Source organism: Centroberyx affinis, unplaced genomic scaffold, assembly GCF_046629955.1.
Source record: "Centroberyx affinis isolate AG114_WGS23_722 - 3 ecotype Tasmania unplaced genomic scaffold, CSIRO-AGI_Caff_v1 ptg001484l_1, whole genome shotgun sequence".
NCBI lineage: Eukaryota > Metazoa > Chordata > Actinopteri > Beryciformes > Berycidae > Centroberyx > Centroberyx affinis.
In genome coordinates this window covers 485,235-497,961 of record NW_027279951.1, presented here as the reverse complement: position 1 = coordinate 497,961, position 12,727 = coordinate 485,235, and the positions used below count along the sequence as shown (strand labels likewise).

At 40.5% G+C, this 12,727-nt stretch overlaps 1 protein-coding gene across 1 annotated transcript in view; it reads right to left on the bottom strand.

The window, feature by feature from the left end:
* Positions 1-12,727, bottom strand: part of ca16b (carbonic anhydrase XVI b) — a 107,716-nt gene that overhangs the window by 81,351 nt on the left and 13,638 nt on the right. Inside the window, exon 2 of the mRNA XM_071526966.1 lies at positions 8,728-8,832. Coding sequence (XP_071383067.1) covers positions 8,728-8,832 — 105 coding nt within the window. The remainder of the gene's footprint in view (positions 1-8,727; positions 8,833-12,727) is intronic.

The following is a 12,727-nucleotide window of genomic DNA, read 5'->3' as shown; positions in this document are numbered from 1 at the left end:
CAGCCATCACCTCTGGGAGGATATGTACTCATTACAAAGTAAGTCATCATCATTATGAATTTAAAAATCTGCTGAGCTGCTAGCTAGCTCATTCCAGCTCATCAGCATAACCACATTAGAGAGGAAACCTGTGGGCTGGCAATCTCACACTTCCTCAATATTGCAATCCCAGCAGGCTTAGCATGTCCACATCCATTACACTGGATCTGAGCCACCAACCAGGCCCAATATCCTGCCACTGAGACACACAATAAACACCACTTGACACTCGAAATAAAATTAATTAGGTCTACACAACAAACCTGTCGGTCCAACAAATCAATCTGGCGTAAATGGAGAGTTTTCAACCAGAAAGATTTGGCTAATGTTTATTCCAGTTGCTGTGCATTGGTCCTTGGCTTCATGCGTCTTGGTGGCACTGACCCAGAATACTGTTGTCTGGACATGCCACTTCAACACTGCAACAACTTCAACAAAAACTCGCTGATACAATATTAGCTCAGAGCTCACAAATCCCTAATTTATTTACATCCTTAATATGTTTATCTCATCTAGAGAAAGGAAACAGATTGTCAGAGGCAGTGGGAAGTGAGATGATTTGGAGCTCAATTCTGCTCAAATTGGTTGCTGCCAGTGTGATACATCATGGAGAATTAAGAGGCCTCTCCCCCAGCACAGAACTTAGGCAGCCATATTGGCACATCTGTCAAGGGCCCACCCCTGACAGAGACAAATGGGCCAATCCTGGCACACGAAGGCTGATCCAAACTGCCAGCAATAACCAAGATGAGTAATGACTAAGCTTGTGCCCCAGTGAAATTCATTTTTAATAATTAGTGTTCCTGCTCCTCTCATTTTCTCAGAAAATGAGCACAGGTACAACTACATGTTGATACTCCACATCAGCAAGACTGGAGGGATATAGATGATGTTGTGTTAAGCTTCCATCATCACAGGGAATGGGTGTGACTATAAATGCAGGGGAGTCTAAGACAGATTAATCTGTCTCTCTGTTCTCCAGGGAGGAGAAAATTAATCAAGTCCAGAAAGGACCAGGGCTACAGATTGCAATAGGGGAATGTTGCACGATGAGCACAACAAAGTTCAAGTCCTGAGGTTATAACACTAAAGGAACACGGGTCCTATGGGCAGAAGAAGGGAATAAAGGCATTTCTGCTTCTTTTGACAAGGCAGTGAAAAGCAAAAGGAAAAGGAAAGGTAGGTGAGGGAGAGAGGGAATAGCATTCAACACAGGGCATGAATGCACACAAACACCCCAACACATTTTTCATGGATACACACTAAAACAACATAATTATTCGAGAGTGGTGTGTGAACTAATGAACTTAGATAGACTTTGTGGTTCATTTACCGATTATGAAAACGATTTCTCATTTTTAATAGGGTATGCTCAATCTTGATATGCACCACATACAGTAGCTCAGATAGACTTTCCTAGTTATCATCAGGCCATTCTGAATAGTTTAGGGTTTTTCTTTTTTTCGCCCATTTTGTGTTATTTATTCCTGATTGGAAATGCTGAAAAATGCAGAAAAATTGCAGTCTTCACTCTGTCTGTCTAAAAGTTTGCAAAACTTACTTACCAAACAAATTACCAACACAAGAAAGCAAGCACAACACTTTTCAGAGAGCCAATGCCAAATCCAAATCCATGTTTCTGCCTTTTCATAATAGTCAATATTTTAATAGCCAGGTAAAAGTCAAAAGTCAAAATAAATGTGTGAAGAGAACTGAATAATAGACACAAGGAGAAACCATGACACACAGTAGTCAGCTTGATGAAACTGTTACCGCCGCCAACACAGTTGGACGGGGTTTATGTTTTTGCCCCATTCCGTCTGTTAGTCTGTCTGTTAGCAGGATATCTCAGAAAGCTATCAATGGATTTGCACAAAACTTTATGGAAAGATCGGTCATGGGGCAAGGAAGAACTGCGGCGGCAGCGTGGAGCCAACAGAGCTTTCCAGTAGGACAACAAGGAGAACTGACACTCCTACAGTATGTTCGCCTAAGCACCTACTAAATTAGATGCATGTTGCTTTGCAGTGTTGCCTTCCTTTACCTGTGTCATGTTATCAGACATTTTAAGCGAGGCAATTTTTGTTGAATGACCAGTTTTAATGGCCATGATTTAATCGAACTGATAGTTAAAAATGTCTTTCATTGAAAATGTCACACAGATATTCAGAGCATGAAATTGGATTCCACCAGAGGAGCCACTGCAAGATTTCCGGTGCTCTTATAAAATTTGTCTCTATCCTCATTTTAAAATCTCAGTAGAAATAAGAGTTTAGGCTGTTTTTTTATCTCTATCCCTGAGGAGTATGTCCTGGATCCCCATATGCCATGCCCCTAATTTACCTCCATGCACAGCCTCTGTATGACCCTACAGTCGAGGAGCTTTGCTTTAAAGTCAAGTCTTTCTCCTATGTGGAGGTCTAGCGGGAACAATCCTCCTCTCCATTCATTACCTCTAGGAAGCAGAGCTCCTTCTGTCGGGCACCATGACAACATTGCACTGCTCTTTTCCCTCCAGTCTTTAGAGGGGGGTGGCAAGCTGCAAGAGACAGAGTGCACTGCCTTCACAAGGAACCAGCCAATTAGAGTTTATATGAATCATCAGGCATTACATGTCAAGCCCAAATACCCAATCTGAGAGGCATAGTCATGCCTGAAATCACCCCAAAACTGTGCTCTGCTGCATCCAACAGCGTCTCGGGTGCATGACTGACATCGTCCCACCTGATGGCAAACTCACTCTGTGTAAGTAACAGAAACAGTAAAAAGCTACAGCCCGTTGTATAGTGGTTTGTATTTCCGTCCTACAGTTTGACAACAGTTTTGAGAGTCCTGACGTTGCATCGTTCACACATACGGTCGAAGCGGAACGTAACGTTACAACGTCTTGAGCAGTGAAAGTGGCAGAACTGATTTACCTGCATTTCGATACCGGCTCCTTTTCACACATGATGGTGTGCTGTTACATTAACGGAACTGGCTGCGTGTGTGAAAGGGTCTAATGCAAAACATGGACATAAGCTGTTGCAATGTAGCTGAATAGTATGAAACAGTCCTACACATGACATCAGCCTACACTATGAATATGGCCCATGTGATTCGGTGGCATGATCATCAAATCTGAAGTGTGATTCAATCCAAATGAGAGAAGAAGCCTAAACTTCACCAGATTCCTCTCTGGTCAAAGAGATGTGCAACAATTATGTTCACAAGTAAGATGCATAAGAAAGACAACACAAAGCCCTGGCAATCAAGGACCAGTGAGTTAATAGTGACTTTTGTTGTCAAGGTATCAACTGATTTAAAATGACGTCTTCATTCACTTCATTACATGAGATATGAGTGGAAAGATTTACAAATCATCATGGACACCCTGAATGAAGTGCAATAACACAGGCAGTATTTGTGGAAATACAACCCCCATGAATCAGACATGACAATCACAGACATCTTCTTGAATGACTAGAATGGCTGGTTAAAGTGGCTTCCACCCAAAAATTACTAAATTAGTGATGACTGCTGCTGTAAAATAGACAGTGGAAAAGACTCTGGGAGGTCTATCCATGTGATGCACTGAGCTGGGAATAAGCTGTAAAATATGACATAACCATAGAGATGCAATGCTTGAATAGTGATCTTGTTATTTATATGTGGAGGTAGGCTATGTTATCACCTGAAGGTGGGACATAGGTCTAGGTGTAGGCTACAGAAGCATGTCATTATGCTCTTCACTGCGTTATCTTTTAAAAAAAAAAAAAAAAAAATCACAATCAATTCTGACAGTGAGCTCAGCAAGCAGGATAAACATTTCACTTGGCGCAATTCCTGATAAATCACTGTGTTGCTTTATATCATCAAATCAATTTCCCATATTTGTCTATTTGTTATAGATAGGCTAGAGTGACATGTTAGTTGATTCAGTAACCTAACAAATGTTACGATACGGTGAAAATTATGCCCAGGTCTACATTACACCTTTATCTTTGGGGTATTAATCTATATTTTCCTTCCTCTTATGCCATTACTTCTTTGCTTTGGGATTTTTTGCTTACTCCCACCCTCCTACTGTTGCAAAACTACTGCAAATGCATGGTAAGGTATTGCAAATGTTGTGTTATAATAAAACTACACAGTGCAATCAATCAACAGTGGTGCAATCAAAGACAAACCTCTGTCTATATTGGCCTAAAATAAAAACAGATTGTTAGTTTCTCTACCTTTCTTTCTTTACTCAGAGAGGATGCGAAAACCCTGCAGATATAAAAAGGGGAAGAATGATGCATAGCCCTGTTCCTGAGGGAGTCTTATGGTGAGTATGATATCATCCCTCTTATGAAAATGCCTCCACGCACACACATACAGTACGCCTTTAAATAACTTTTAATCAAATTCCTGGGTGTGGGTTTCAGGGCGACGTACACCGAGGTTCATAAGCAAAGCACACAGGAAGGCACACAGGTCTCATCGCCATGCTTGTCTCATTCTTCGTTGTATTTGACTAATGTGGAAATTCACAAACTTTGCTGTCTCTCACACCATGTAAAATACATTCCCTCTTGACACTGATGAGAAAAAATAAGCATTAATGATGAAATGTGAGAAACTGAAACCATTATGCCACATTTTAAATGTCTAAAATGTAATATATATTTTACAGTAAACTTAACAGATGTTATATAAGATATGCATTTTAAAAATAAGCACATAACTATTACATTTTCCGTTTTAAAATGGCTATTACTAGCCATTTAAAACAGAAAAATATGATTAGCACAAATGCTTGAGAATAAAGTACAGGGTTTGAGAGCCATTTTATATTGCTTCTCTGTGCATTACATTTACTTGTCTTGGATCGTACTGTTCCACTTTTTAATTGCCTCATTGCTAACTGCAAATAACTCTCTCCGGGAGAACAGTCTGTACCAGACTGTAGGATACTGTATTCAAGAAGGTATAGAAAGTCTGAGTGAAATGATGGGCGATGTGCTTCTCTGTATATGCTTGTGCATCTAGCTCACAGAACTGAAGTTTGTCCTACACCAGAATCTTCCAGCATCAGGCCTTCCCGGCTGTCTGCATTTCCATTCACTCCCTTGCACAGAGCAAATGCCCTTAATAACCATTTAGCTGCTAAGGCACGCTTGTCTGTCCCCCATTCACAGCCTTAGCCACTAATTACCTTTCCAAAGCAATGGACATTTCTGTGTTCCCTCAATGCTTCCCTTTTTCTCAGTACAATGAGCCAGCTGCCTTTGCCAGTAGGAATGCAATGTATATATAGTGATTTGAACAGGCAATCACCAACAGCCTTAGGTGGACCACAGATAGTATTCAAAGACCAACACATAATGACAGTCGTAATGCAAAAACATAACATTGTATGTCCCAACAAACATGGGCAGGAATATAATACAGCTACCATATTACCTACGCCAAGGAGTGTTTTCGGTGCCGTTTGTTTGTTTGTTTGTTTGCCTGTTAGCAGGATTACGGAAAAACTACTGGCCCGATTTTCATGAAACTTCGTGGAAGGGTGTAGCATGGTCCAAGGAAGAACCCATTAAATTTTGGAGTGGATCCGGATCCGACTCACGAACAAGCAATAATAGTACGAATCTTGGCGGAGGTCTGCGCTCTCCGAGTGCCCTTCTAGTTAAAAAAAACAAAAAAACAACTAAAATTGTTAACGCTTTGAGTATTTGTAGCTTGCACTACTGCACTCATGTATATTTTGAATGGAAATAAATTACTTCTTACTCATGTTTACAAGGACCATAGCTACTTTACTCCAATGTTCACCAATACACAAGATCCAATGAGTGAGTGTGTATATGTCATTGTATTTGGGCCCCTCTTATAACATAGGCCTATATTTCACTGAATTAGCTACACAATGCTTCCAGGAGGCCAACGGTAAATTCTGACACATCATAACCACACCCCACTTGACTTGCTTTTGCCTCTGATCAGGCACACACTGACAAACACTAGACTGCAGCTACACTTATCCCACAAACAGCGCAGATATGTTACAAGACAGCCAAAACAAAAAGCAAGTACTTATCCAATTACCACTGGACCGAAGTAGCAATAATCAGCAATTGCCTTGTAATTAAAGAGATCTAAGAGTCTAATCTAATCATCGGATAAGCTAAATTTCTGAAAATATCAATTAGCAAAAGAGTGACAGAGTTCCCATTTTTGGAATCTACTGCTGACCATTTAAAGCAAAAAGAGCCAATGCAGGTGTGTCTAGAAAACAAGAACATGTTTGAAGTGATTTGGATTTCCATAATTAGCTCCACACGCCTTGTGAATAGTGAAAAAGCAATCACGCTTGGAAAGTGAAAGCAGACACGCTTTCCCCGTCTCTGCTAGACAACTGGGAGAAACGACGACCACTATCTGGAGTGACATGAATACCAAAGAAACATACGGCCAAAGTAGACACAATTAATTGCTTGCTGCTTGAGCCCATGGGATTCTGGGCTCACAACAGCAATGTCAAAGGCAAAATATTCCGTCTGTGTGATACTTTCAGAACCATGATGTTTACTCAAAGAGTAAGCGTGCCAAGTTCGTTAGGGTGTTTTTTTCGACCTTCAAACCTATAAATACGATTTTTCTGATCACGACCCATTGCGACCCTCTGGAGCTGCTCAATGGCCAACAGAGGACTGTGTTTGTGCTGGGCAGCTCTCAGGTGTGAATGTGTGAACTCTTTCCTGAGTAAATAAACGGCCTCTTGGTCTGCGTACACCTGCCTAAAAATGTTTTTTTTTTTATTTGTTTATATTTTTAAATCATGTTATCAAACATATAGGAACATGTAACTCAGAATTACTGGCAACTAGTTGATTTTTATCGTAAGGAATAACCTTTATGATATCTTGACATGTGGGGGTGGATAACAACTGATCATTAATTTTCAAAGTCAAAATGAATTTGGGGTCTTAATGCAAAACCAGTTTTGCCCAATCATAGTCTGCTCTAAGCCTGAGCTAAAGGACTAACTTATGAAATACTTTGAATACAGCAGAAACAGTGGCATTTGGTGTCCAATCACCAGCAATTTTGGGGAGTGGGAAAGTAGCTTTCCAGATTTGTGGGTAAAGAGTGACTGGATAAGGCATTTGAAACTATGATAAGGATTTAACACTGTCGTTAAAAAGAATACTGTACATTTAAAAAAGGGAGGTGGAAATGAAATAGGAAGAAAAAAGGTTAAATTACATGCTTAAATTACAATCTGACACATACTTGTCACTCTTACTTTCAGCCTTGTAAAGTACTATGCACTGTAATGATGAGCCATAATACTGTAGATCAAGTAACTGAAGGGCCTGCTGTTATCTCCCAGCTGGTAGAAAGGAAGACATTACAAACACAAACATTATTCTACCAGATGCTTGAGGCAATCTTCAAGTGCAAAATCATTAAAAAAAAATAAAAACCTTCATCCAAATACTTGTTTGATTTAAAGTGATTGGTGGAACAGGATTTAGCAATGCACTGAGGAATCTTCTACTTTAGAGTAAAGGTGGATTTGCTGCAGTCGGCTGCAGCTGATCTAGACATGAGCAGCAGAAGGTTCATGGTTAATATTCAATTCAGAGTGACAGATATGACTACGACTGAATAGATATTACAATATCTGTTCAGCCTTGTGCTACTCCAAACGCTGAAAACTATCTGGCCATGTACTGTACTCAACTAACAGAACATTGACTCTGTTAGTGAGCATGAATAGGACATCGAACACTATAGTAGAATTTTAAACACTCAACAAGGACAGCCATTTAAGGAATAAAATGTTCATTACACCAAAATAAAAGCTCAGTCATCCAACATGAATACACACACATTCCAAAGCTCTTTCTAGATTCTACAGTATGTTGTAGTTGATTTGCAGTGCTTCAAATTGGATGTACCAAGAGGGAATTTCTAGTAGTGACAGCGCACAATTAATACAAACATTTTCACATGTCCTTGTTTTGCTAATTTTGCCTATTCTGTAAGACTTTGAAGTAAACATGTTTCTAATGCTTAGAACTCAGCCACTGCCTTGGATAACCTGAGTCAATGACAAAATCAATCTGGTTACAAAAATCAATCTGCCATTCAGCTGGATACACACTCCAACTTTATCAACAGAATGCACGTGCAAACACATGCTACACTGAGAATATTTACAAGCATAAAATTGCACATAATGAATCATCCATTAGGGCTTGTATCTGAACACTCATCTTGGGCTGTCTAGCCATATCCATCCATCTTTCCATCTCGTTGATAGATGACTGAGAAATTAGACGGAGGAAGCAAGCCCAAATTCCCAGAAGCACTTACTCTGGCATTAAAAGCATGCATATTATCAATAATGGAAGGAGGAACTTAAACAACCAAACTAGCAACGTCTTCACAGCTAGGCCTACAGTACTTTTATACTGATATAATGCACTTTCATGTATAAGTGCAAGTAGGCCTGCTGATGACACCGACCCACAAAGGCTTAAAATCTGCCAGTGAGGGCTCTGGGCTCTCACAGTTACGTTCCCCAATTGACCGACTGCAATTAAACGCAATTAAATGCAAAAGAGATGGGAGAGACAGAGTAGAGGTGAGTAAGATGCATTTGAGAAATCCTTCTTACTGAGGGCTCCGCTCAGTGTAAAAATAAAGACTCACCTGTATAGGCCCAATAGGAGTCACCCGCCGCTCGCCTCTCCCTCATTACGCCCGTGTTCTCATGATCCCCGACTCCGCCGTAGTAAGGTTGGCCACCCAGTACAACTATGGGAGGCAAAGATAGAGGTAAGAAAATCCACAGTGTGGGAGAACAGGTTATAGAAGATTTCTGTTAGAATGGTTTACGCAATTAGAGGGGGGAAAAAAAGCTTAATTTGCATTTACAACTCAAACTATTCAAGAATCTTTTTGAACAGGCCTAAAATGTATATGGCCAAATAAATTATGAATTTGGGGTTTAATATAGAAAGTTGAATTTGTGTACGTCCTCCACTACTGAATGCATATATGCATGCCTCACAGGGAGATATAAGCAACAAATTTATGATTACACTGCAATATGGTCGCACGGCACTCTAATTCTTTGAGAAAAAACGTCTCTGTCTATGTATATCTTAAAATCAGGTCTGCATTAGTTCAGTGTTTACAAACTACACCAATGCACACAGATCCGTTGCAGCCTAAAAATACAGATAAGTTTCATGTTTAGATGTCAGCCTTTGCATCAAAAGATCAATCAATTTGAGAGAGAGCGGCCATCTGTGGGGTAGCTGTATAAACAAGAGGGCACCAGTCTGCAATTATAGACTGAAACTTGAGTAATTTAAGTAATTTAATATCTGATATTACGTGTACTTTTGAAAGTGAACGACATGGGCAATATAGTGTAATCAGTGCTAATATGGGTCCCGTCTTCAGTGTATTACCCAGACCTCTATGGGTTAAGCTAAATGTGTTGGCAGCTAGGTGCACTGAAATTGCTTGATCTTTGAATTGGCAAGGGCTCAAAGACAAAAATGGGATATTTTTATAAACCTGTCACGTTTTGTGGGCAGAAAACCTTTCTTCAAAGTATCTAATAAATGCAATAACTTAGTTAAATATAGAAGAAAAAAAAAGATATTTCCTGTGAATTGTACAATAGAGCTTAAGTACTGTATATAGTTCACTTTAATAGAAACACTCAAATGTAAGTGCCTCAAGTCTTCCCTCAAATGCTGCAATTGTGGAAAGGTACTTAGTTACTCAGAGACAGGACTGTGACCCCTGGAGGGGATGGAGATTAAAGCATACTTTAACAAGGATGAACTTTGATGAGTATGCTGACCTTCTGGCCACGAGTCCCCTGGTAGCCTCACACACAGAACCAGTAAAAATGGAAACAGCAGCAACAGTGGTGACTGTTTGAACCCAAGAGAATTCCTCACTCTCAGCCCAGGTGCCATCATTTGACACAAACACTTAATGGGAAGTAATGATCATCACCATCAGGGGTCTGCAGAGAACAGGAGGAACCTTGTCTACAGGCCCTATGATACTTCCCGCTCTCTTATAGTTACCATCAATCAAATCCTTTACAGCAGCAACTGCACTAAAAAAAAACATTTTTTAAATTGATGTGGAAGTGGTCAGCAGAAAGAAAGCAGTGTTTTTGTGATAAGCGTATAACCAGGGGTATAAAAATAATGCAGTAAAGCCACAACGGCTTGCCTGCAATATTCCTGTCTGACAACTACATTTAGAAAAACGCAGACAATCCATCCATCCACTACATTAGACAATGAGATCCACGCCCTCTGGGCCCAAATGTCTCTTTGACTTCTTAGAGGCAAATCCCCCGTAAGAAATCATACAGTGTCAACAAAATTACAGGGGAAGCTAGGGGGGGAATAATGTCTCCCAAGCGCACACAATCCCTGAAGCATATATACAGTAGTTCTCAACTTACTCCAGTCATACTCATTGGGCAAAATATGCTGTATGCCTGATCCAGCCTGCGCAAGTGCAGAAGAAAATGTCTCGCTGAAGCCATTGTCCAGCGGGTATACAGGCAAAACACAATCCGGTGAGCGTTTTGTATTTCTTCAAACAATCAGAGCCCAAGATGTCATTCAAAACTTTGAGATGTGTTAGCCAATATTGGTTTCCTGTTGCCATAAGGACACAAAGAACAATCGGCCGAGCAGATTGTGGCTGTGGAAAAGGGGTGGCAGGACAAAAAGAGATGACCATCTGCCAGATCAGAAATGGAAGTAGAAATCACTGTTGCTCAGTAAACCATTTTGAGTCAAATTACCTGCTACAACAGACTTTTCTGTGTCCACCATGTTAATCCACTTTGCAGTCCACAAATAAATATGTCACCCAAATTCTCAATTCAGCCTATGTCTGAAACATGTAACCAAACTTACTTTCAGTTAAAACACAATTTTTTGGAGATATGTTATTGGGAAGTAAAGGGTAGTTCAGTCACAAGTTTATGATTTTATATTGTTGTTGTGAAAGCACTACTAGTGTGTGTTTTTAAATCAACATTTAAGCACCTGAAAGGGTTTGCTTGTGCTGGCTGTATAGACCCATGCAGTATTCCACGCCTGCACTGTATCATGACAGTGTAACCATGCCTACTGTACCCACCCCTCCTGACAGTCTCATGGGGGTAAAGGTAACTTTAGCTGCAGGAGTCCAGCGGGTTTAGCTATTGTTCTAAAGCACCTTCAGACACCGCGCTTCGCTTGGCTTGATCAGCATGAGCACACATCAAATATGCACTCACACACACATTCACACACACATCTCCATGCACCTAAGAGAAGCTCAGCTCTTACTAATAGTTGCATCATTACATGGGGATTAATTAAACTAAGCACTGCATCAAGCCAAGTCTTTCCTTGCACTTAAACGTGGCGCATGACTGTCTCTAAATGGTAGCTAGCACTGTAAAAGCCACTGACACAATGTTTCCCAAATCAAATTCATCACTTGAAGAGAAGACACAAGTGCTACATGAGTAAAGCTACAAATGGCTGCTTTGTTATTATCGATGTATCGATCCACAATGGAGAAACCTGTGTTAAAATGAAAGAGTATTATTTTGGAGAAACTGAGATGGAGATAGTCAGAGGGAGTTTCTCTGGTAGAGACTGGGAGCCTATTTGAAGGCAGGTTGTGGAACAGGAGGGCTGCACCGTCTTTGATCAGAGAGCAGAGGAGACAGCACCATGTCAACAGTTTACACTCATCCGTGTCAGCCGTCCCCTGTGGGCAAAGGATTAAAGCCACAGCATCTCTGATAGAGCAAAGCAGACAACACGGTGCTGGGCCTGGAGGAGACCGAGGAGAGCCTCGCTTCACTCAAACAACATTCAGAAACCTTAAGTCTAGAAAACCCAGCTGATAACACTTAGCCAGTTTAACCACTACTAGTTTAAATGTGAGGTTACATACTGTACAGAGAAATCGGCCAAAAGGATAGCTTAACATTTAGACATTGTGAAACACTGGGTTGCTGGATTTTCACATCTGAATACATTTTAAAAGGGTTATACAAAATAAAAAGGCTTCAGAAACACCTCAAAAACAGCATCACAGGCAAACACCATGCACCATGTCTAGGCATACAAAATCATTTTTCCTGTTCCATTGCCCTGAGGGCAGCTGAATCATCTACACCTCCATTAGGCCCTGCTATTTAGAGTTCTGTAACATCACTCTCAACAACAAGCCGAGGCACCCATGAGAGCTCCTGAAAAACAGCAACCTGACAACAACCACAGGAGCATTTAACTTTCATTAGTGATTCAAGGCCAACGTTAGTTAGCGATCAACCTCATCACCAACACTAGCAAAAGGTATACTGTATATAGCATGTTCATTTTACCACTTGGATTGGTTGGGGCTGGACTGAATTGTTAAATATAGCCTGAATCAAGGGGTCATTCTTTTTTTTTTGTGGATATCAACAGGACCTGCTTAAACAAAGAGAAGTGGCAGAGTGCCGATTCCAGGGTTCCTTCCCACACTCCCTTGGACGTCAAATTCAAAGACTTTCACTCAATGACTTTCAAGGTCTTATAGGGTGAAATTCAAGGTTTCAAAATTGGCACATTTTGGCACATTTTTCTTTTACTCCCGATGATGTCAAGTCAAGAAACCCTGA